Source organism: Pseudorca crassidens, chromosome 16 (genome assembly GCF_039906515.1).
Source record: "Pseudorca crassidens isolate mPseCra1 chromosome 16, mPseCra1.hap1, whole genome shotgun sequence".
Lineage (NCBI taxonomy): Eukaryota > Metazoa > Chordata > Mammalia > Artiodactyla > Delphinidae > Pseudorca > Pseudorca crassidens.
In genome coordinates this window covers 80580165-80606824 of record NC_090311.1, presented here as the reverse complement: position 1 = coordinate 80606824, position 26660 = coordinate 80580165, and the positions used below count along the sequence as shown (strand labels likewise).

The window sequence follows — 26660 nt, the reverse complement described above, 5'->3', positions numbered from 1 at the left end:
AGGTGGCAGAGGTCAGCGGGGGGGCCAGACAGCCCAGGTTTTACATATGCACATGGTTCCTTGTCCTTCAGGGTGAGGGCTGGGAGGGTTCTGCTGCAGGTCTGACCTGATCTCCTACAAGGCTGATTTTCCCACCTGGAAGGGGACGTGGCTGCACAAATGGAGGTCTTGTTTTTTAGCCCATGTTTAAAAAGTTCTGGCAGAAAGTAAGAAATGCCTAAATGTCTGTCACAGATAGGAAGATTCTGTGTTTCATTACCTACCAGAGCACGGAAGGGCTTTCCCATATTATCAGTGGAAGGGCTTAGTTATGTGATAGGGACCCTCACAGCCCCACTTACATGTAACCGCAAAGAAGGGAGGGATCCTTGCTTGTCTACAGGCACTTCCCAGTGCACTTGCATAGATTTAAGCTCAGCGTTTTCCTTCAGGGGCAGCTGTGTCATTCTTTTTTCCAATTGCTATTTATTTCCAAACATCTTCAGAAGTGAAATAACACATCCTCCATTAATAGTGTTGAACTGTCTGGGTATCAAAACGATCTCGATTGTGCTACCATTTCAATCCGATTCCTTTTATTTTGACCTGGGTTCAGATGCAGAACTCCAGAATAAGGAGCTACTGTGACATCTATCATCACCCAACAGTTTCTTCTTCATCGGGAAGCTGGAAGGATCTAAATACCTCTGCCACAGAACATACCAATGTAACTATTCCCCTTGTCACAGGAAGAAAAAAAGAACTTCATGGGAGATGCCATCGAAGGAAGGTACTGAAAACACCTGAGAAAGCAGAGCGGGGTCACAGGGGAGATTCCTGAGGAGGGTGTTGGGTGAGGGGAAGGTGACAGGGGGCACTGTGGGGTTTGCAGAAGATCCAGGACAAAGTTAAGTGGAACTGGGGCTGGGTAGGAGGCTGCGTGGGCCGGCACTGCCGTTCTTTTGGGTTCTAAGCGTTTCCCCAAAGATTATGTTATCCGTTTTTTAAATGCCAGAAACAGTTATCCAGAAATTAAGAAACGAGGAAAATACTGCTAGCCTGTAAATGAAGTTCAAATTTGGGAGGAAAGGAAATGAAGCTTAACAGGTCAGAGGTAGGGCAGAAGTGAATAGATGGCCTCAAAGGTTAGTTTATTTAGGGGAGATCAGAAAAGGAATATAGCGCTCTTGGGGAAATACGCAAGATCGTGACTGTAATGGCTAAGGCAGTCCCGAGAAATATGCAGCCTTCTTTATTTTTTGAGAGCCAAGAGGTGGGCCAAAGGGCTAGACGGTGACTCCTTAAAAAGCTTCAAGTTTACCTGAGTACACTTAAAATGAAAATATCAACGTTAATACTTAAAAAAAAATAACTGGAAGCTCGAAAGGATATACCAAATAGAGAGCGGCCTTTCCAATACGCACATTTAACAGAGCTAATACAGCTAAGTCTGTCTAATTATTAGAAAACAATGGTGTTGCATGGTCTCTACACATATTAAAAGGGTGGGCATGCCTATCTTTCCCTGGAGGTTACAAGCTCAGAAACTGACAGAGGCTACCGAGGGAGAAAACATGCTAGGACTGGAAAAAGCAATTTAATAAACAGGGCCCCGCTGGCCTGAAAGTTAATTCAATTCCAAAATGGAGCAAATTAGCCCCTTCTCAAAGCCAGGATGGAACCCACAGCTTCTTAATAGAGTGATAAACTCATTAACATTTCAAAATTAGTCAAGATCCAGGGCTGGCATTTAGGAACCTGATGGCCTTGTCTTGATGGCATATATATCTGGTTTCTTTTTTTTTTTTTTTTTTTGTGGTACGCGGGCCTCTCACTGTTGTGGCCTCTCCCGTTGCAGAGCACAGGCTCCGGACGCGCAGGCTCAGCGGCCATGGCTCACGGGCCCAGCCGCTCCGCGGCATGTGGGATCTTCCCGGACCGGGGCACGAACCCGTGTCCCCTGCATCGGCAGGCGGACTCTCAACCACTGCGCCACCAGGGAAGCCTCTATATCTGGTTTCTTAAACGAGCTCATTACATTCTGCACGGTATGCTGTTGGGCCCCACATAGCAAATAGCTACCTTCACAACTGATGCAGGATGGGGAAGTGTCTCTGGGTGATGGGGTAGGGGCGCTGGAAGCCCTGGAAGCCATCACACAACTGCAGTGGTCAGGCTCCACAGCCAGCTCGAAGGGTCTATAACTTAGCAGAGGCAGGAGGTGGGTTTCACTGACGGGAACAGTTTTAGGCACAAAGCGCTGGGATCGACTGTATTCTAAAACTAAATGCCCAATAAAGCCTGCATCTCAGATGTGTTCAATTTCTCACGAGAACCAGTCCGTCCATCGCGAAAGTGCTTAGATTTAACGCCCGCTGTGTTCAGTCTGAGATGGACCCCAGTGCTGCCTTTATCCTTAGCGGAGATATTAAGCGCCAGATACTATGTGCTTGTGTGTGACCCCTCGACGCACATAAAGGTCAGGTAATTGAAAGTTACAGCTTCCAGAACAGTTTTAATTCGGCTACGGAACTACAGGAGTAATTAGTATTACCGGACTCATCCAACAAGGCATAAAGGGGCCACAAGAAACGCTACAGATCTATGTGAGACCAAAGTTAGAATAAAATTGGGAACCACCACTTCAAGTTTTAAGTTCTTAGTGCAACTCCTCAACTGCAAATTTACACCCATCTCATCATTTTCATCTAATAAACAGGCTTTAAATTCTAGACAGGATACCCGAGACACACACCAGAAATAAATAAAAATCCCCTCACTCTTTCATCTCGCTCTGTTTTAAGGGATTCCGTTTAGAAAAACTAAAATGACTGGCATTCTAGAAAACGTTATAGGAAAGGGGTGATACGCAAGCTCACGCTTTTGTGATCATTTTTCCTGATCCTGTTCCTCCACATAACCGTGAAACACTTTACAAATATCAGTGCAGGTCTAAGAATAGGAACACGGAACAATGCATTGTGAGGACAGCTCTGGGTATGCTTAATAATTTAAAAAAAAATAAGTTGGAAGGACAGCATTTTAAAAAAATCTAGAATGTATTATCACAATGAATATCCCATGTCTGTTTCTATCCCTGTACCCAAAGTTGAGACCCAGGGGTTCCTTAAGAACTGTCTTCAGGAGCCTTATGCAACCTTCAGGAAAGAAAGCTCTGTTTGGCCATTAAAATCGGCTCACAGCACCCCCAGTGGATGCCAGCCAAGAACTGCGCTTCACACACATCAGTGGATGAGAATCCCAGAAAGGCTTGTGCAGATGGACATTCCAGGGTCCTCCCCGCGAAATGTGATTTTAAAAGTATGTGCTGACCCCAGGAATCTACTTTTTTAAACAAGCTCCTCCAGGGATTCTGATCTAAGGAGTCCCTGAACCACATCTCGGGAAATACAAATTCAGAAAGTATAAATTCACTGGGGGGACTTCCCTGGCGGCGCAGTGGTTAAGAATCCGCCTGCCAATGCAGGGCACACAGGTTCGAGCCCTGGTCCGGGAAGATCCCACATGCCGCAGAGCAACTAAGCCCGTGCACCACAACTACTGAGCCTGTGCTCTAGAGCCTGCAAGCCATAGCTACTGAGCCCACGTGCCACAACTACTGAAGCCCGCGTGCCTAGAGCCCGGGCTCCGCAACAAGAGAAGCCACCGCAATGAGAAGCCCGCGCACCGCAACGAAGAGTAGCTCCCGCTCGCCACAACTAGAGAAAGCCCGCGCGCAGCAACCAAGACCCAATGCGGCCAAAAATTAAAAAAGAAAAAAAAAGAATATTTCTGTTTAATCTCTCTCTCTTCAAAAGTATTCTTGATTTTTCTCTTTCTCCCTCTCTCCAAACACATCATGCAGACACACACGCACATACAATTTAGCTATCTGTGTCAAAGTGATCTTTAGAAGGAGGATGTCAAGTTGTTTTGAAGTAAATTAAAACTAATTATCATTATGGAAACACTTCAAAATAGACAAAGAAACCAAACAAAACTACAAATGATAAAATTAGGCTCCTTGGCTAATGATAACAAAACCATAAATTTTTTTTTTTGTCTTCAAAAATATTTGCGTAATTCTGTTTGTGCCCAATTCTGGGTTTTTAAACATTCCTTAAGTATAAGATAACCAAACTATATTATAATATAATGTTATATGATCGATAATAATATATCAATCCTATCCACAAAGTCTGATAACAGCAAATCAGTTTGCACTATTTTGCACAAGTCAACCAAATCATTTAAGCGGTGACTTTCCATTTAAAAGACATGATATCTTAACGGAGATCTGGTCATGGGAAACGGAAAAATCAGAAATCAAGCCATGCCTGAATATGCATTAAGAAACAGGAAGAGTTCCGAATTAAGAAATGTCTTTGAAGGCTAAGTACCTAAAGGGAATCCACAGTGCCTCCCCGGGTCCCCATTAAGATGTGATCTTAAAGACTTTAAAACCCTTTTACTGCCAGAGTTCAGTGAAAAGCTTGCATCGGTAAAATGTGAATCTCAGCTCGGAGGTGAAAACAGAAGCAGAAAGGATACGAGGAATTGCAAAGAGCTGAGCAAACACGTGAAATGAGGAACCCCAAGCCATCTGCCAGGGAGCCATGTAGGTCATGACGAACTGTAGCTTGTGAAGCAGGTCCCCGAGCTGAAAGCAAAAGAAGAGACAGAGATTCATCAGTGATGACCACCACAGTGACAGCTGGGTCACAGTCAAAGTGCCTGCATTAAAGTTAGGAAGGGGCAATGAGACTATTGCTTGTGCTCTTACTCGTACCTTCCTTCGTCCCATAAGCAAGGCAGCTGTTTAAGGATATTTTCAAACAGCAACAAGATGATCAGAAGTAATGTTGTGTGGTTAATTTCACCAGGTTAATGATTTCAGCCCATAAATATGGTGTTTCTTAGAGGAACACTCACAGCTTGGTCCTTCCTTCTTTATATTGGGTCTTTCAGGAGATTCATACAAAACCCCATCGCGATGGACATCGTTCAAGTTTTTGTGTATGGATTTCAGTTTTCCTCTTCAGCCACTCTTGCTGGAGAAAATCGCCCCATACCGCTTTGTAACATTGCAAGTTACAAAGCGCTTTAGAAGCCAAGATAGGATATGGGAGTCGTTGCATTTGCTAGACAAGCCTGCACAGGAGAAAGCTGAGTTCTGGAGAGAAGTAGTGCGTGGAGAGAAGAGACCTTATGTGGCCTAAGGATGAACATGAGGGGAAACATGCTCAGTGGTTTGCGCTGGAGATCCAGACTATGAATGTGCCAAGGAGGATGGAGAGGGTCCCCGGCTGTAGACCCCTGCTTTGTGGAGAGAAGTGACTGATGGACCCCAGATGTGAAATTCTACAGCTGTCACTGCTAGACGCAGTCAGGAAGTATCCTACCAACAAGCTTTCGGAACTTGACATTCACTCTTCATCCATAATGGAGACTTCTTTTTTTTTTTTTATTGAAACATAGTTGTTTTACAAAGTTGTGTTAGTTTCAGGTGTACAGTTTAAAGTGATTCAGTTATACATATATCCACTCTTTTTCAGATTCTTTTCCTATATAGGTTATTACAAAATATTGAGTAGAGTTCCCTGTGCTATACATTAGGTCCTTATTAGTTATCTATTTTATATATAGTAGTGTGTATATGTTAATCCCAATCTCCTACCTGTTATCCCTTCACCTTTCCTTTGGTAAACACAAGTTTGTTTTCTATGTCTGTGAGTCTGTTTCTGTTTTGTAAATAAGTTCATTTGTATCATTTTTGTTTTAGATTCCACATATAAGCGATACCATATAATATTTGTCTTTCTCTGTCTGACTTACTTCACTTAGTATGATAATCTCTAGGTCCATCCATGTTGCTGCAAATGGTGTTATTTCATTCTTTTTTATGGCTGAGTAATATTTCATAATAACGGAAACTTCAAATGGCATGATATGTTTGTTCCTAGGCTGGTTAGCATACGAGACAGTGAAATACATTCACCAGAGCCATGATGTGAAAAGAGAAAAAGATAGAATTCTTAATTAGGCTCAGTAGGTGTTACACAGAACATCAGAAGACCACAATGAAAAAAGACAAAGGCTGGAAAACGGGACCACTGAGGAACGGTTCAAGGAACCAAGGTAACTTAGCCTTTCAGTGAAAGGTCAGTCTTGTAAGTTTGGAACAAAAGGTGAGGTTATCCTGAACTGTTTCATGAAAGTGTCATGAGGGGAAAATGAGGCTGATTAGGATCCGCTCCAAGTCTTCCTCTCACTATTCTTGTCTCACCACACTCTCATCCATATCCTGGGTTTGGAGAATAACTGTAAACATCCTTGGACTGGCTACAGAAGATGAACCAAGGATAAATGTTCTCTCAAAGGCACAGCAAACTTGGAGTTCTTTTTTTTTTTTTTTAACTTGGAGTTCTTAAGAAGTGACTGGCATCTGGTTGTGTATAGAAGCCTGGGGTCTAGATGTGTCCTCTGGGGACCCTAGTCACAAACCTAGCAGGGAAGAATCGGAGGCAGAGAGAAGGGAAGGGAAGGGGGACAGAGAAAAAGAGAAAGAGGAGAGAGCGAGAGGGAGAGGAAAGAAATAGAGACAGTAGGGAGGATGAAGGGAGTATAAAAAAAAAAAAAAAAAAAAAGAGGGGGTGAAATGGAGGAAGATGATGTGATCGGACCAGAAGAACTGCAAAGGAATGTGAATTCTGGGAAAGAAAAACAAATGGTTTTTTTCCCAGTACCTTTTCACTTTCTTCCCTCTATCTCACTGACACCCACCAGAGACCTGATTTCAACTGGCTTCTGAGTTCTTTCAAAAAGGCCACTTCAGTTTTAATCCTGCGGTTGGTTTAAGCTTCTTGAACCCTGGATCTGGATGGGACTCCACAGCTGCCAGTGCTTTTGAGATGCTGACAGTTGAGAGAAGAGCAGTTTACTCTCTTATGTCAGCTTGAGGCTGTATCTCTTAGGTTCACATAAAGATTAGTCCTCTCCCAAACCATGGTTTGAAAGGATACAGGTACCCCAATGTTCATAGCAGCACTGTTTACAACAGCCAAGACATGGAAGCAACCTAAATGTCCATGGACAGATGAATGGATAAAGGTGTGGGGGGTGTGTGTGTGTGTGTGTGTGTGTATATATATATATATATATATATATGTAAAAAATATTACTCAGCCATAAAAAAGAGTGAAATAATGTCATTTGCAGCAACACAGATGGACCTAGAGATGTTCATACTACATGAAGTAAGTCAGACAGGGAAACAAATATCATATAATATCTCTTATATGTAGAATTTTAAAAAATGATACAAATGAACTTATTTACAAAACAGAAACAGGCTCACAGACTTAGAAAACAAACTTATGGTTACCAAAGGGGAAAGTTGTGGGGGAGGGATAAATTGGGAGTTTGGGACTGACATATACACACCACTATATATGAAATAGATAACCAACAAGGACCTACTGTAGAGCACAGGGAACTCTGCCCAATATTCTGTAATAACCTAAATGGGAAAAGAATCTGAAAAAGAATAGATACATGTATCTGTATAACTGAATAATTTTGCTGTACACCTGAAACTAACACAACATTGTTAATCAACTCTACTCCAATATAAAATAAAAATTTAGAAAAATCACTCCCTACCACCTTATTTCCCACCAGTCCATAGGTGACTTGGGCAGACAGGCCTAACACAGACTCAAACTCTTTTTTTTTTTTTTTTGCAGTACGCGGGCCTCTCACTATCGCGGCCTCTCCCGTTGCGGAGCACAGGCTCCGGACGCGCAGGCCCAGCGGCCATGGCTCACAGGCCCAGCCACTCCGCGGCATGTGGGATCTTCCCGGACCGGGGCACGAACCCGCGTCCCCTGGATCGGCAGGCGGACTCTCAACCACTGCGCCACCAGGGAAGCCCTGGACTCAAACTCTTGACTCACTTCTCTTAAAAGATATGATTTCCTTTAAAGGCCAATATCATTTCCATTCATTCGCACCATTAATTCAACCAGAGGAGCAGCAAGCTAATTACAAAACAGAAGACGTTCAAACACGTGACTCTAGATTCCATGGAAAGCAGAAGTCCTGAGAAGTGGGGGTGGACTCTTTTGTATTAACTTGCTCCTTTATGCCCTAACCCAACTCCATCAGGCAAATGCCTCTGGATTTGAAATATTCTAGTCACAACACTGCTAAGAATTCTTAGTCTGCTTATTAAGAATTAGTCCTGTGACTCATGCCTAGGTGAAAATTGCCAAGCATAAGCAAGATGATCTTATGTGATTTATGACCCCTTAGTTGCCCTGAAAATGAATCATGGGTTGTGGAAAGTTACTCCTGTTGGGTTTTCAGTGTATGACTATATCCTAGGAGGCTTTTAAGCCGCCTCCTGGAAAAGCTGATAAGTCGGTCCAGGCATTGCAACTACAGTCAGACAGGCAGCCCCAGGGAAAGCCTCATCTGAAAGTTTAGAGCACTAACAAGTTCAACTTTGCTGCATTATGAGTAAATGAATATATTACAATTATTTTTTGCTTAGCACAGCGACTTGTATTTACACATAAGCAAAACCAGTAATCAGACACATGTGCTCTCATGCTCTAATTGCAGCCAAGGCCCCCGGTATCTTTGCTCTTTTCCTATGTCTCTCTTGGCCTCCTTTTTTGTTTGTTTATGAACATTGTGAAGAATAAGATACAAGCTTTGTAAAAGATGTTCAATATGTAGCTCGTCAAATAGACTCTGCTGTTCTTAATCACTGAAGCCAGATCTCCCAAATGCTAGTTCTTTACATACCAATGATTCCTCCACAACTCAGTAATTTAGTGATCCTCCAGGAAGCCCACCAGAAAAAGGATGTGCTGGGGATGTGTCAGATGTCAACACAGCACAGAGCATGGGTCTGAGGGCACGCTGCCTGGGTTTCAATCCCAGCTGGCACCTATCACGGGGCTGATGATAGATCCTCCCCACACTGTCATTTTGAGGATTAAGTGACTTCATCTTTGTCAAGTGCGGAGTTTCATAAATACATGTTAGGGCAGGTGGATATCTTATTTTGAGGATGTATTTGCTCGCAATCAGGAAATTCTAGGGCCCCTCCTCTAAGCAACTGAAACTTAACTAAATCCAGGACCTCTTATTTTTCAGAGGAGGAAACCAGACTCAGAGAGGCTAAGTGGGCTGCTTAGGGCACACCGTGAGTCACTGGCCCCTAAACCCAGAGGTTGAAATTCCTGGTTCTCTGCCTGGTGATAGACATTTCTACCTCCCAACCTTACCATGTCTCCTTGAGGTCAGGAGCCTTCCTGGAAGGACAGCAGCAGGAAGCAGCTGAGGAAAGGCCTCCTCTACCTACACCTTCCTGCTGACACTAACGGGGCAGGGTCACAAGTGAGAAGGTGACAAATCGGAGCTGCCGGATGTCACTATCGGGGACCTCTTCTCCAGGTACACAGTGATGGAGGGCTATGACCTGTCCCTGAATGCCCTTTTCAGTACAAACGCCCAACGAATGAAAGATGGCACCGCCCAACAAGCCCAGTGACATTCAAGTTGTCTCAACAAGGCAGGCTGCTGGGTTACCTGTGCTTCTTAAGAATGGATGCCTCCAAGAAGATTGACATGGCTGACCTATTTTATTCCTAAAAGTGGGGGGAGGTGTGCGCCACGTTAAAAGACTCAACTTCAGATTTTCCCTTTACACGTCTTCCTTCTCTTCTATGGCTAAGTCAGATGAAAAAAAAAATGAAAAATTTGTGGGTATCCAAAAATTGATGTCTAAGCACAAAAGGAAGCTTAAATATTGATCATTAATGAGAAGCATTACAGGAGGCGCTTTCTGTACCATGTTAGGCCATTGTGTGTAAATTAATAACACATTTAAGATGAGTGAATGGAAACAACACTAACATTGCCACGTGCAGCACAGCACTGCACTGAAGTACTTTTAATTTTTATTTTATATTGGAGTAGAATTGATTAACAATGTTGTAACAGTTTCAGGTGTACAGCAAAGTGAATCAGCTATACAGATACATGTATCTATTCTTTTTCAAATTCTTTTCCCATTTAGGTTATTACAGAGTACTGTGCAGAGTTCCCTGTGCTATACAGTAGGTCCTTGTAGGTTATCTGTTTTATATATAGCAGTGTGTGAGATTGGGATTGACATGTACACATTGAAGTACTTTAAATAGAAATTCATTTCCATTAGCTATGAACTTGCATCTCCTTAGACAGTTCGAGGTCTCTGTTTTTTTGAAGCTTAACTCATTCCTAATGTTCTGCTGCTAAGATCTTAAATCTCAGCACTTTATGCTTTAATATGCCTATTAAAGCATAAAAAACTTCCCCAACTACCCAAGTATGACTATATGAGAAAAGAAAATCATTGGGGTCTTTTTCACTGAAAACACTCAGAAAAGACGACAGGAACTCACAGTGGAATAATTCTGGCTGTTTCCCAAAGGAAGACAACATAAATACTCTCACTTCAAATAACCCTTTTTAGAAATATCTTTTCAATCAGGCCTAGACATGCTGTTGTATCTCTGCTCTAGGTAGGAAATGCAATTTGCATAAATTCACAAACTATCTTAACAGAAGTGTCACCCAATAAGGATGACCCTAACACATTTCCTTGCTAATATTGATACATTCTGAAAGAAAGCACAGGCCAGCTTTTCTCTGGGGACTTCCTCCCTCCTGCTCCAATGAAATAACTCACCATTTATTGAATGCTCTTATATTGGGCATTATCTTAGGGAGCTGCCCATATGCTATTCCATTTGATTAAATTGTAATTTCCCCCCCCCCAATCCCAATCACTACCTTTTATCCTATTGCTCCAGCCTCAATAGTCTCCCAGATTAGCTCTATCATTTGCCACTTTTTTTTTTTTTTTTTTGCATTTTGTTGTCAAAGTCAGTGAGTTTTTTTTTTTTTTTTTCTCGGAAAAATATGCAACTTGTGATTATCAGTGTTCGAACTTGAAGAGGCAGGCAAGGCTGAAAGGAGTCCCAGAGACTGGCTGTTGGATTAAAGGTAAATTGAGTTCAAAACGAGAGAGAACGCTGAGGGAGCAGGGACCAGAGTGCTTGGAAAGGAGGTAAACAGATGCGAAGACGTTTGCAGGTTCAAGGGGGAACAAGACGATGAATTCAGGTGGGAGCCCAGCTGAGGGATTGAAAGGTAGGAACAACAGAATTGGGGAAAACTATCAGACATTTCGATGCACAGCTAGGGATTTGGGGAGTAAAAAAAATGTTCAAGAAGGAATGGAAAAAGTAAAGCTAGTGACATTTCAAAAGTGGGATACCACTTTTTAGGGAAGGGAGAGCACTACTTTCATAGAATAACTGGCTGATAACAGCAAAGCTGATAAATTTGGGGATATTAGCTTTAAAACATAAATATTCTCAAATGGGGCTGACAATATGAGTTAGAATTGTATAAGTTAAATAAACGTATTCAGACAGTGGTTACACAATCGTATTTCAGGTGAGAAATGGATTCTAGCTCAATACACAATGTGTGTTGGGAGCCTGTTATATAACACACTGTTTAGCAAAGTATTGATGGGCTTCAGGGAGCATGGTAATGCAGAAAGGCTACCATCCCACTGTAAAAATAACATAAATAATCTAAAAAATTGTAAGAAAATATAATTAATACTTGAATTCCAAAGAAGGGAAAATCTCTAACAGTCAAAACCAAAGAGGGAATTTTAAATGAGAATGCTAAGTCTGAACTGACACCATGATGACCCCAAGAGGACATAGGCATGAATATGGGCTGCAGGAGCTGAGGACTTGGATTTTAATGGACTTGAAGGGCAGCGATGCCCACCAAAGTGTGAATTAGAAAAGGCCCACCTACCAGAGCTGGGAGAAAGCACAAAAGTTTTCCTTCTGCCTGGTGTAGAGTAGATAAAAATCTATCATCCACAACGTGCCAAAGCCATTGTAACGTAGGGGAGTGGAGTTTAAATGTAGACTATTCCAAAAGAGCAGGAACACAAAATTGAGAGACTAATATTAAAAGTAGTGAAGGATGACAAAACTTTCTTGTATAAATCATCTTCAGGGACACTTCCACAACCAGAATATGTAGACCTCCCATTAAACGCCGAAAAGAAAAGAACAAAACTGCATTTAAAGAACTTCATATGCTAATCAAATGTGCTTATTAATAATTTGAGTAACCACTAAATCACTAAAGTTTTCAAACTTTAATGTGCATCAGAATCACCTGGAGAGCTTGTAAAGAAAAGATTCTGGTTCCTACCTGCGGAGGTTCTGATTCAGTAAGTTTAGGATGGAGGCCAGGAATAACCTCCCAGGTGATGCTGACGACGCTTCCTCTGGGGACCACACGTTGAGATTCATTGCACTAAAGGACTAGAAATACAATACTCGATTTCCAAAGTACGAGAGGGAAAGAAGAGATCAAATAAAATGTATTCAATTCAATAGAAGGCAAAAAAGAAGGGGTGGGGGGACAAAGAAAAAGCATTGTAAATAGAAAGCAAAATACAATGATAGAAAAAGGTATAAACATATCAGTAATCAGAGTAACGCAAATGGATACAGTTTGTCTATTAAAATGTAGAGATTCTCAGTCTGTATTAAAAAGAAAAATTGTGCTAAATGCTTTTATAAGAAATATTAAAATGACTTAGGAAGTGTTAGGTAACAGAATGAAAAGAATATATAGCAGATAAATCTTAATCAAAAGAAAGCTTGCTTACCTATATTAATATTAGACAAAATAGAATTTTACCAAAAAAGGATAAAAAGCAGTACCTAATGATGAAAGTAAAGAGTCACCAGAAGATAAAATAATTGGAATGTATGTACTTGACCATAAGTCTCAAAATATCTAAAGTAAAAATGGACAGAATTACAAGGGAAGATTAACAAATCGACATCATAGGGGGAGATTTTAAGACAGGCATCTCAGAAAAATGATGGTTTGGTTAGACTATAGATTAATAAAGATATAAAATATTTGACCAACAGAATTAACAAGCTTTATCTAAGAGATATGTGTATTAGAACCTTGTAGCCAACCAAAAGAGAAAGAATGTAACTTTCAAGCATATGGACATTTACAAGAATTGATGACTTAGTAAACTAAAAAGAAGTCTTAACTGATGCTAAGAATTGATATCATGCAAATTGCTTTGCAATTAAGTTAGAAGACAATAATAAAAAGACAGCAAAATAACAATAGCAGCAGCAACCACAAACTTTGCACTCAGATATAATAACAACAAAAACGACACTGAATTAACTAAGAATAAATGATAATCAAAATTAGGAAATGCTTTAAAACGAAAGATAATGAAAAGCAAGTAATACCAATCACAACCTGTGGGACTCAGCTAAAGCAATTTGTAGAGTAAAAGACATAGCCTTAAAATGTGCATCTTAGAAAACCTTCACAGTTTATATTGGCAGTCAATTTTTTATTACAAAAAATGAATATTGTCAGAAAAGAAAATATAGACATTCTGATCTATTAATGTAAGTGCAGAACTCCTCAATAAAATATTTATGAAATGGATCTACAAATATATAAAAATATATCATGACCAAATGTGGTTCATCATATAATGGTTTATTAGAAAAAATGTCAATGCAATTCACAAAAATAAGAAAGTAAAAAAAAGGAAGACCATATGATGCTCAACTGATGCAGGAATGAGGCACTCACTCATAAAATTCAGCACTCACTCATAAAAATCCCTCGCGACCTAGTAATATAAAAGCTCTTCTTACACTGCTAAAAGGTAGCAGTGCTATATTGAAGTAAACACCATATTTAATAGTAAAATGTAAAATTTCAGGATTATTCAGGCAAGATGTATCAAGCAAGATGAATCTGATTAACCTACAACAGAAAAGTGAAAATAGAACCATTAAGGGAGACTAAAATCTAAGGAAAGAGAAAGGAACCTGGGATAATAAGGTATCACCTGTGAAGTGCAATTTGGATAATTGCACTTAATAACTAAGAAGAGAAACAGGGATGAGTGTACTCAGCAGGTATAGGCTACTCAGGCAGATGAACGCACAGCTAATAAAGGGAAAAGCAACAGGCCTGATTCTTTGATTAGCCAGCTTTACGCAACAAAACAAATTCAGACCCCGAGGAGAACATGACAGAAAATATTAGTTAGGTTCATATTTCATAACCACTAATGAGGGTATCCATAAATGCAAATGAAGTCACCAATGCACATTTAAACTTTACAATCTACCAAGAGGTAGAAATGCACAAAAGTAAAAATCTTGTCAAGACCCCTGAGAATTGGGAATTAAATTTAATGCTGCATCTGTGTGTGTGTTTCTGCTTGTGGTAGACAGAGGGGTACTGGCTCAGGTGTGTTGGGAGGCGGGTCACTGGGGAAGGAGGCAAGGGTGGACTTCAACACAGAAGAAACAGGAGATGATAAAAGTAACCAGGGAGAGAGGGTTACCTTTTGTTCAAGTATCTTGCTCAAATGGAGCCTGGAGTGAAGTGGTAGAAACAATACAGTTAATATACACATTCTGCCTTCCTTTTCAGCTCCCTAGTCCCCTCTAAATTCCTTATGTTACCTTTCATCCAATTACTGTATGTAGGATAGTCTCCCATCTTTGTTTTGGCTTTTGTTTAGCTTTCTCTTCCCTATGGGGAAAAGGCAGCTTTCTAGATTCTGTTTTTGGGGGCTTCTTCCCTCTCGAAGATTCATTATAACCGTAAGGGTGACAAATGCAGTTTTTAGGAAAAGCATATGACAGCCAAGTTCATAAGCCTCCTATCATGCTGCTGCTTTTACCCATGTAGCATTTTAGTAAGAGAAACATATCATGCTGATATCTGTAGCTACGAAGCAGCTTTTTCTCCATCTTCTCTGAAGGTCCTCCTGATCGGATATCCCATCCCTCCCACACCTCCTGGATATCTACCTCATGTACTCTCCTGAGACTTTATACTTGCAAAAACATTTCATCCATCTAATACACATAGAAATAAGGTGGTTCATACAGTGGTGTTCCAAGTAACAGTAGCTCTCTGCTTTAAGCACCTGAACTTTTTAAATTTATTGATTTTTATACGAATATAATAATACAAACTCACTTTAAAAACACCAAATACTTCAGAATTGCTTAAATTGTAAAGTGAAAGTTCTTGTAACTCACCTCATTCTGACCTAACTTCCAGGACCTGGAATTTTCTGCACATGCACCTGTGCGATACATGCATGCGAGTGTGTGTGTGTCTTTTTTATTTAAATTGAATTAGCAATATATAGTGTTCTGAAACTTGATTTTTCTATTTCATAGATCATGGGCATTGTTCAGTGTTGGTATAAATTGCTCTCCCTCACATCTAATTAACTGCATAATATTCCATTGTTTGGTCAATCTATTGAATCATTATACTACTGATAGACATCTAGGCTGCAAAAATTAATTTAAAACCATTGCTGAAGAAAACTCCACACACTTATCTAAGAGATCATAGAAAGCCAGTGCAGTGGCTGTTAACACAGTGTACGCCCCTGACTTTGATCACTGGGTGGGCACATGGTCTACACTGGGACGGTGACGACATCTCCCTCTGTCCATGATAACCGATGCAGGGGTAAGCACAGTTCGTGATACAGACAACAGGTACAGGATGTTAATTCCATCAGCATTGCTATATGAAGGTGGGGCTCCTGGGAGCTATCTTGTTCCTTGTATGGAGAATGACCCCAAGCAAAATCAGGCAAAAATAAGTAGGAAAGAGAGAGTACGAAAAGGTAGTTTGCTCTGGGTATGGCCCCATCTCAAATGAGATCTACTCTCAGGCATCCCAGTTACGTAAAGCAACGTAGTCCAACTTTAAGTTGAGCTTTTGTCACTTGCCATCAAAACGTTCTAATATACCAAATTTACCAAAATTTCATGTAAAATTTAAAAGTAGTTCAAAGAGCTTCTGGTTTCTCCTCTTGGACACAGAAAGCTGAAAAGAGCATTCTTCCCACTCTTACAATGAGAAAAAGCCAGACAAACTTCAAATTCATGACTGCTTTTTTAACCCATTGGAGAACTGGGCTGTAGAGAAACCAGCTGGCCCACAATCTAAGGACAGACAAGCACCTTCAGGGAGAAAGGAGGTAAGCACTCCCTCACCTGGGGCAGACGTCACCAGAAACTGGTAGGAAGAGTTTGTCCAAAAGAGCTGATGAATTTTGGTGATTGTCAAGTGTGGGCTCGTAGGACACCAGGAAGCCCCCTGGGGGCTATAGAAATTGCAGGCTCTTTCTCCCCATGCACTCCCCTGGGTGCTCACAGAAAAGGTCGGAGGGAACCCTAAGGAAGTGTCTGATGTGGTACAGACCTGAAGGAAGCAAACAGCAGACACACGGAGGAGCACAAAACTCTGCTACACCCTTTCCCCAGACCTCTCTTACGGGACACATATTTCAGTCTACAGAGGAAAGGTCAGCAAACACTGTCATCTCCCGGGCACTGGTGAAGACTCACTGCAGCTGGGGAAAGGGAACGACACAACAGCAACAAAAACCCCACTCCTGAGGAAGGGGCAGGAGTACCTGCTGGACCCAGCTGCAGCTGGAGGGGGATGAGGAGAACTGAGAAGGACACAGGGACAGGGTGAAGACCTAAGACTGAGGTTTAATTAGAAAACAGAGAACGTCCTCCCCTTCCACCTTCTCCCCCTGCCACAAAGCTAACAAGTTTCAAGTGAAAAGTAAAACCAGATGCTGATAGGAGAGGGACAGGAAAGGCACAAGCACATGTGAAGAGACACAGTGAGGAGCAGCATGGGCGTAGAGCTGAGCACTGAGCAGACATTGCTCTGGAAACCAACTCCCAACCTAAACACAAGGTATCCCTTCAGAAGTTTTGAAGTCTGTGGTACCCTGAGGGTAACCATGGCAATAACAAACCCCCAACCTGACCCATCTCCTAACTATGTTAACGCAAACCCTGCACTGAAAATCTAGCAGAAGGAAAGGCATGCCTGGTTCCAGGCATAAATGCTATTTGCTTTATACTCTATGGCCCTCCACAAGAAGTCCAGCTTTCAACAAAACATTATGAGGCATATGAAAAGGCAAGGAAAAAAAGACTCCTAAAAGACAAAGCAACAATCAGAGCTAGACTCAGATATGAAACACATGTCGGAACTATCTGACAGAAATTAAAATAACTTTGATTCATATGTTATGGGCTCTAATGGAACAGGTACACAATATGAAAGATCAGATGGAAAATTTCAGCAGAGAGGTGGAAAGTATAAAAGAAAGACTCAAATGGAAATGATAGAAATGGAAAACACACAAGTTAGATACAGAATGTTTTCAGCAGGCTTGTCATACTAACACAGTTGAGGAAAGGATTAATGAACTTGAAGACAGATCAAGAAAAATGACCTAAACTGAAACACAAAGATAAAACTGAGTGAATTTTAAAAAGAAAACATTATTGAGTATCCAAGAGATATATAACAATATCAAACTAACGTATGTATATTTTGAACCTTAGAAAGAGAGGACAGGACAAAGAAGTGTTTGAAGATAAAATGGGCAAGAAATTTCCAAAATAATGACAGACACCAAGCCACAGACTCAAGAAGGTCAGTTAACACCAAGGAAGATAAATACCCCAACAAACAACTGAATAAACAAACAAACAACAAGAACAAAACCTACCCATCACTAGGCATATAATAATCAGATTACTAAAGACAAAGAGAAAATCTTGAAGGCAGCCCCCCAAAAGGCACATTACACAGAGAAGAACAAAAGTAAAATTACAGAAGACTTTCTGTAAGCCAGAAGGTGATGGAGAGACATTTTTAAAGTTTTAAAAGGGGGAGGGGGCAGGAACTGTCAATATAGAATTCTAGACCCAGTGAAAATATCTTTCAAAAATGAGAGAGAAATACTTTCTTGGGCAAACAAAACTGACAGAATTCATTGACAGTACACCTATACTACAGAAATTGTTCAGGAAGTTCAGGCAGAAGAAAGACGATACAGGTTGGAAATTTGGATCTACACAAAGAAATAGAGCATCAGAAAGGAAAGGTGACAATAAATCATTTTGTCTTATTTTCAAATGCCCTAGAAGAGCAATTCTGCTCTAAAGCAAAAATAGTAACAGCGTATTATGTGTTTTTAGCATATGTTAAAATAACGTATATGACAATAACACCAAGGATGCCAGGGAGGAAACTGCTGAAATTCCTTACACTAGACAAGCAATGGTATAATATAATTTGAAGGTAGATTCTACCGAATTTAAGTTTTATATTCTTAATATAATTGCAATGACTTTAAAAAAAAAGAGGCATAAATAATACGTCAGTAGAAGAAATAAAATGGAATTAAAAAGTAGTTCAAAGTTTTTCCTGCTACTCTTCCCTTTACTGCCCTAATTAGTTGCTCCTTCTGGAGAACCCATAATATTTGGCTTATAACTTCCTACCGCATGGAAAGTAGTACAGCATCCTGGTTATAAGACTAAGCTTTGGAGTTAGACCTAGGTTCTCATCCCAGCTCTGCCTCTCACTACTTGTGTGATCTTGGACAAGTTCTACTCCTGTGAGCCTTAGTTCTCTCATAGGCAGAGTAACTATGGTAATGGTACCTATCTCAGAAATGGATTGTGAAGAATCAATGAAATAATCCATGTTAGGTTTTTAGCTCAGGACCAAACATATAATAAGTGCTCGATAAATATAGATTATTTTATTTATTGCCCTTATGACATTGTTTCAAAAGTAGTTTTTATGTTTTTCTCTCCCACATCTTCCGTTGAAGCATATGCTCATTGTTAGCGATAATCTATTATAGTTGTACAGTTATCTTCTAGCAGGTAAGTAATATAGGCACGTAGTGGATGTAAGTGCAGGAAGTGTTCTTCAGAAAGTGAAACAATGAGTAAAAGAAAGCCTCAAGTGTCTTACTAACTCAACTCATAGGCTATAGTGGACATGGGGTCAATGGAATTTTTCTTATTACTTCCTGATTCTCATTTACATGCCAGATCTTTGCAACTGCCACTGATTTTCCTGACAAAGGTGGTATTTCCCCTTTTTCTCTCGATGTATATTTTAAGATAGTAACCATCTCAGTGTCACTGACTGCCTTTCTGCAACGGAGGCAGAAGCACCATGGTTTGGTCCACTCAGAGTACTTCCACAACTGGTAGCAAAAGGAAAGAAGGAATGAGAAAGTCTGTGACCTCGAAGACCTTGTCTGAAATATGAACCCCTGGTAAAGGACACTTTGGAATCTCCAGGTTCGTGTCTGTAAATCCTGCAGAACCGGAAGCCTCCAATCAGTAGAGGAGAGCAAACGCCAGTTGTTAGCCTTGTCAGGAAGATGTTGCCCTGGCTTGTAACCCAATCGAGCTCTATCTTCAGGAAGTACTTTAAGGAGGGTTTCCTCATTGCTGAGAAAGGAAAGTTTTCAAATTCCTTCAGTGAAGAGGGTCTAGATTTATCACTTCTACTAAATTCCCTGAAGCCACTCATGTAGCGCTTTTTTTTTTTTTTGCGGTACGCGGGCCTCTCACTGTTGTGGCCTCTCCCGTTGCGGAGCACAGGCTCCGGACGCGCAGGCTCAGCGGCCATGGCTCACGGGCCCAGCCGCTTCATGGCATGTGGGATCTTCCCGGACCGGGGCACGAACCCGTGTCCCCTGCATCGGCAGGCGGACTCTCAACCACTGCGCCACCAGGGAAGCCCTCATGCAGCTTTTGTGTGCCTCAAAACACACCACTGCCCCCTTCTCTGCAGATTCATCAGCAGTGGCCCTTCGAGTCTACAGAGAAAGCTGTAGAAAAACTTCTTTGACATATTAGCAGGGACACACGGGACTATGCTGCTGTCTGAACAACATGACTAAATCCATGTATTTAGTATAGTCTACTTTGGCATGAGAAAAAAGGAAAAATGAAGAAAAGAAAAAAAAGATATAACTCTTGCACACCAGCCTTGATGTCCTAAATGGGAAGGAAAAACAGATCCTTACTTTGAAGGCCGAGATGCAGAGAAGCTGCTAGCATTCACTTCGGGCCTCCGTCCCTTCCCAGGAGATGAATTACAGTAACTTGCATGGTTTGAATTAAGGGAAACCCATGGCCCTGGTATGTGGGTGTTGTCCTGGGGAGTGGAAGACAAGGAAGTTGATGAGTGAGGCTATAAATCTTGACTAAAGGATGTTTGGGGCTGTTCAGGCACTTCTCAGCTGTTACATGACACAGTTAAAAGTGGCGTCACAGCGGTGGCTACGTGCCGTGAGCTGGCCAATTAGACGACATCAGCTTGTCACCACCGGGGTAGATCTGCAGCTAGAAGCAGATTGTGTTTTCCCCTCTGGTTTTGCAAAAGGGGCTCGGCTGATGACAGAGCACAGAGCAACACGCTCACAGCGGAAGAGCCAGCTCTGCTGGCCACGTGTTAAGTCCTCCACTGTGAACGGGACAGCAGTGAGGCAGCCAAACGAGATTTATGAGAAGCCAAGAAAATCAAAACACACACCATGGAAAGCCCAAGGAGGGAACTCTAAGTGACCCGTATGCTCAAGCTAAAACCACCCCTCCTCCCACGTGCTCCCCTGTCCCTGCTGTGAATCATCATCTCTCTAGGATAATAAAACATCATCCAACCACACGTCCAAGCTCAGACTTCATTTCTCACAAACCAGTTTTTCCATCTTTCAACTGAATTTAATGACTATGAATTGAATTAGGGTGACCTAATCCCAACCCTAACCCTAACCAGGACCCTGCATTTTGTTGGATGTTGCAGCAGGTGGGAAATAAATAAGCACACCCGTGGTCCCACCATTCGAGGAGTTTCCAATCTTCTCGGCAACACAGACACACTGGAATCTATTCTTCATTTCTGGACAGAGTACAGAGCCTGTGAAATGTTTCTCCTGCACCATCCTCGTGGCAGCTACAAGTGAACATGGGTCCCTGAGAGCCTGGAAGGTGTGCTAGGCTTCTGCAGTGGTTTTGTGAACCTTCTGCAAGCCAGTTTTTACGCCTGGGCTTGGGAAGCCTGGGAATAGGGTCAAGTTCGAGTACGGCTCTGTGAGTGAGTGACTTTGGGTAAGTTTCTAACCTGTGCATGCAAAACAGCACGACTGAACATTCCACAGAGGCTTGTTGTTTTCCTACCGTGTGCCTGGTTCTGTTCTGGAAATTAGGATGTATCAGTAAACAGACAAAGATCTCTGTCCTCGTGGAACTCAGTCTGGTGGGAGAGACAATCAAATGAAAAACAAGTCAAGGAGAGAGTATGTTAGAAGGTGATGACGGCACAGCAGAAAGGTAATACAGCGCAAGGTGAAAAGATGGGGAAGCTGGGCAGAGGGCAGAGAAGGGGCAAGTTGTAATATGAAAACCGGGTGGTCAGGGTAGGTCTGACTGAGAAGGTCATATCTGAGCAAAGCCTTGAAAGAGCTGATGGAGTGAGGGAGTGAGTTTTATCTAGTAGAGAGAAAACTGTGAGACAACCTTACTGAAAGGTCCAGAATTATGCAAAAGGTCAATAAACTTGATAAGTCCATTCTTCAACTCAGTGAGGGAAAGGGACCTACAAATAAACTGAAAATGGAAAATGGAGCCTCTGTCAACATTAGTGAACCAAAAAGATAATGGAGAGATGTTACATCCACCACTTAATTTCAGGATAGCAAGAACTATCCCATATCACGACCCCGTGGAGGAGGTGGGCGCAGATGTCACCCTCCGAAAACTCAGAGGGGGCAGAGGGAAGCCATGCTAAGGTGAATGGCCCCATAGAAAATAACTTTTGCTGTCCATAATTTCCTGGCTGGAGATGCCTAAGAGCTCAATTCTTGTACTAAGTGTCAAGCCCTGCGTTTCAAACCTAGAGATGGTGGCATTAAGTAAACACTGTACTGTGGCCCTTCACATCACACATATATGGCATGTTTATTCCTGGCAAGGGCAGTGGACTAAACCTTTTAAACATAACGAGAATGGCATGTCTAAAGCCATTCACCTCTTCTAAGCTGATAAAACATTAACAGCCTGAACGTGGTTGTGACTGCAGAATTTTTCCCTTAAATACAGCTCCACTGAAGAGCGTACTGTAAAGCTCCCCCAAATACCCACATTTAAATACACTGACCTGTGGTCAATGAATATACCTGGGCGTTTACAAACAGACACGGAGGGCCCCCTCTATCAAGGGCACTGTGACCTCTGTGAAGCTGCCAATATTGCTGACCACTCCCTCCTTCTTGAAGCCATTTCTTTTCTTTCTTCCTATTTCACTGTACTTTACCTTGTCTCATGAGTCACTTTTCCTCCTCCTCTACCTGGGTCTTAAATGCTGGCCATCCTTGTTGGAAGCAATATGTCTTTTGGAAGGATTCTCTATGGAGACCCTATCATGTACATCTTGTCCACCCAACAATTCCTATCACAGGAATCTGTGTTCCTGAAACACTCATGTGCACCAGCGTCTGACACTTCTGGTCTGCCCGCCCTTTCTTCCCTCTCTGACCCGCTGTCCCTATAGTGTGGTTAGACAAGAGCCAGGCCTCATTGACTAGAGGGCTTGCGTCCCTCTTGCCTAGTTCCTCAATGGACACATGACACAAAAGGAGTCAATGAGATGCTCCCCAGGACTTCGGCTAAAACCATCAGGAAAGATACTTTCTCTTCTTTCTGGGATTACTAGCTGGAGGGAGTCTATACATATAGAACCAATCTAAGAATGAAGCCAGCATAGGAGAGAAGGAGAAATAAACACAATTTCGATGCCATCGTTTAAGCCGCTGAATCATCCCATCAGTTATATGAACCGTTAAATCCCCCTTTTTCATTAAGCCAGTTTCATTTGGGTTTCTGGAGTTTGTGAACACAGAAATCCCAGCTACCACAGGAAAAAAAAATTGGAAACAAACTAAATGTCTATCAGTAGGGGAATGGCTAGTCACATTATTACTATGGAATACTATGCAGGTGTTAAAAGGAAGAGGCAATACTACACATACTGTCGTGGAAATTCTCTAAGACATATTTTTAAGCAAAAAAGGAAGTAAACATGTGTAAAGAATGACCTATTAATAGTTTACGTTTTGTGTGTGTATAGGGTGTGTGTGTGTGTTTGAGTGTGTGTGTGAATACATAGGGAAAGAGAGTAGAAGGAATTACCCTGTAAGAGTTACAATGGCTATCATTAGGGAGAGAAAGGGGTTAAGGAGTGAGGGGTGTGTATAAAGATGGACTTCCTCTGTATTTTCCATTATGTTTCTAACTTTATTAAACTGATCCTACATTTATAGCACTTATGTAAAGTAAAATATTTAAATGGGAAAACGTCCTGTCCCTAGGTCTTTACTTTGGTCCCTGTCACGTCTCATTCCACAATTCAACACATCTAAAACCGACATTTTTTTTCCCCAAAATGTCTTTTTTTCCTGGCCCTCATTAATGACAACACCGAGTCCCTGGAGGACGCGACGTGAGAGCTCTCCCAGACGTGGCTCTTCCTCCTAGACTCCACTTCCCCCCAGCACCCTCACAGTCACTAAATGCTATCAGCTCTACCTCCTAGATTTGTCCCTTCTCATCGTGGCTCTGGGGCCATCATTCACACGGCTTTATGTAAAAACCACCTCACTCATTAATTTTAATTTCATAAATGGTAAAAGTGCTAGCTCCCACGTTGAACTAACGGCCTGGAGAATTTCACATGTAACACATTCTGGAAATGCTGGCAGAATGACCCTCTGGCAGGATTCTTTCAAGTCCTGCTTCTCCAACTAAAAATTACTAAAAATTTCAAGAAAAGATGGTTTCTGATAACTTTTTCAGGACCAGTGGAAGAGCATGAAACCTTTGTCACCTCCTGTCAACGACCACATATTCTTACGTGGAGCATATCTTCCTGTCCCCCAAAGACCCAGGCATATCAGAAATGTTACAAGTTCACTACATTAGTTGGTTCTTAAAAGAGAAGAATGACTGATGGTGATGGCTAGGACCTGGGACCTGGGACCCTCTGCTGCAGGGTTTGCACCTGGACAAACATCCCCTCGAACAACAAAATACAAAGAAACTATGAGAGACTAAAAATAACTGCGTGCATAGGCAGTTGGGGCAAATTCTGTACAACAAGATATGAAGAGACCAAAAAGCCCAACTGCCACTTCTGAAGAGCCGGGAGCAAAATCAAGGCACTGTGTGTGATCCCTGCACACAGCACCACCAAAGGGGTGGGCAAATCACCTAAGCCAGCCCTCCTGCCCGACCCCTGGACCTGCCCCTACCCTCACCCCGTATAAGGAACAAGCTCGCCCCACCCCCCTGAGGGAGCGAACAAGCAAGGGAACCTGTTGTTTGTTCTCGCTCCTCCCTGCTGTAGCAGAGGCCCCAGTAAAGTCTTGCCTGAATTTCCTGCCTGGCCTCGGATCAATTTCTATTGACTAAGGAGGCCAAGAACCCTGGTCCATAACAATGGGGCAGAAGAGAGAGAGGAAAGGGATTGAGAGGCTGAGGGAGAGAGGACGGATGGGCCTGACTCCTTAAAGGTGCTGAGTCGCGTGGGGTGTGGTTGCAGCATCGCGCGTCTCAGGATGGGATCTGCAGGGATGCTTCTTTCCCTCTGCCTCCCCTCAGCCCCCAGCCTATCCACTAGGAATGTCCCACCCTTTGTGTCAATGCATGGGCTGCACTAAATCCTTCCTGTTGTGCTCTGGCCCAGAACTCATGATGTCCCATTTTTCACTAGATCTGGCAGACTGAGAAGACCAGCCAACATTCATCTTCCAGACCTCGGGGGGGATTCACGGATTCGGGGAGGGAGAGAATAACACACAGGCAAGCCTTCTGGAAGTCATCTATTTCATCCTCCGGACCTCGGTGCTTTGATCTCACTCCACAGATCATCTCTCTGTAATCTCATCCTGTCTTTCTTTCCACCCATAAAGCCTGAAGGATTAGGGGCAACTGACATAACAATAATAATGAGTCCACTATTCACGCAGCTCCTTTCTCCCAAGGAAGCTGGAGCCCTTCCAAGGTCTCTGCATTCATCTTGCAGCCCTTCTGTGACGTGGGCTGCCAGGATAACAATGGTTTTGCTATTTAGCAGAACAGGAGCCAGGCTGGGGAAGGAGCTTAGGGAGTTGGCAACAATAAATGAGAGGACATGTCAAAAGTAGGACTCTGATGAATCTACTGAACAAACAAAATTTCATATCATGCAATGAACACCCCTAAAGAGCAGTATTCCCTCAAAAACAATATTGGAGGTTTCTACGCACGTCAATCAACATGATACACCATATTAACAAACTGAAGGAGAAAAACTACATGATCATCTCAATAGATGCAGAAAAAGCTTTTGACAAAATTCAACACCCATTTATAATAAAAACCCTCCAGAAAGTAGGCACAGAGGGAACTTACCTCAACATAATAAAGGCCATATATGACAAACCCACAGCCAACATCACTCTCAATGGTGAAAAATTGAAACCATTTCCTCAAACACCAGGAAAAAGACAAGGTTGTCCACTCTCACCACTCTTATTCAACATAGTTTTGGAAGTTTTAGCCACAGCAATCAGAGAAGAAAAAGAAATAAAAGGAATCCAAATCAGAAAAGAAGTAAAGCTGTCACTGTTTGCAGATGATGTGATACTATACATACAGAATCCTAAAGATGCTACCAGAAAACTACTAGAGCTAATCAATGAATTTGGTAAAGTAGCAGGATACAAAATTAATGCACAGAGATCTCTGGCATTCCTATACACTAATGATGAAAAATCTGAAAGAGAAATTAAGGAAACACTCCCATTTACCATTGCAACAAAAAGAATAAAACATCTAGGAATAAACCTACCTAAGGAGACAAAAGACCTTTATGCAGAAAACTATAAGACACTGATGAAAGAAATTAAAGATGATACAAAGAGGTGGAGAGATATACCACCTTCTTGGGTGGGAAGAATCAACATTGTGAAAATGACTATACTACCCAAAGCAATCTACAGATTCAATGCAATCCCTGTCAAACTACCAATGGCATTTTTCACAGAACTAGAAGAAAAAATTTCACAATTTGTATGGAAACACAAAAGACCCCAGTAACCAAAGCAATCTGGAGAAAAAAAAATGGAGCTGGAGGAATCAGGCTCCCGGACTTCAGATTATACTACAAAGCTACAGTAGTCAAGACAGTATGGTACTGGCACAAAAACAGAAATATAGATAGTGGAACAGGATAGAAAGCCCAGAGGTAAACCCATGCACATATGGTCACCTTATTTTTGATAAAGGAGACAAGAATATACAATGGAGAAAAGACAGCCTCTTCAATAAGTGGTGCTGGGAAAACTGGACAGCTACATGTAAAAGAAAGAAATTAGAACACTCCCTAATACCATACACAAAAGTAAACTCAAAATGGATTAAAGACCTAAATGTATGGCCAGACACTATAAAACTCTTAGAGGAAAACATAGGCAGAACACTCTGTGACATCAATCACAGCAAGATCCTTTTTGACCCACCTCCTAGAGAAATGGAAATGAAAACAAAAATAAACAAATGGGACCTAATGAAATTTAAAAGCTTTTGCACAGCAAAGGAAAGCATAAACAAGAC

The 26660-nt window shown here is 41.8% G+C and overlaps 1 protein-coding gene and 1 long non-coding RNA gene across 6 annotated transcripts in view; both read right to left on the bottom strand.

The window, feature by feature from the left end:
* Positions 1-26660, bottom strand: part of LOC137209416 (uncharacterized) — a 426966-nt gene that overhangs the window by 88351 nt on the left and 311955 nt on the right. The gene's annotated exons all lie outside the window — the stretch shown is intronic.
* Positions 1-26660, bottom strand: part of PCNX2 (pecanex 2) — a 274115-nt gene that overhangs the window by 87197 nt on the left and 160258 nt on the right. For all 5 annotated transcript variants that reach the window (XR_010936051.1, XM_067711081.1, XM_067711082.1 and 2 more), the window contains one exon: positions 4531-4639. Coding sequence is in view for 4 of the 5 variants with exons in the window: in XM_067711081.1 (XP_067567182.1) it covers positions 4531-4639 (109 nt within the window). In the remaining variant the exon portion in view is untranslated. The remainder of the gene's footprint in view (positions 1-4530; positions 4640-26660) is intronic.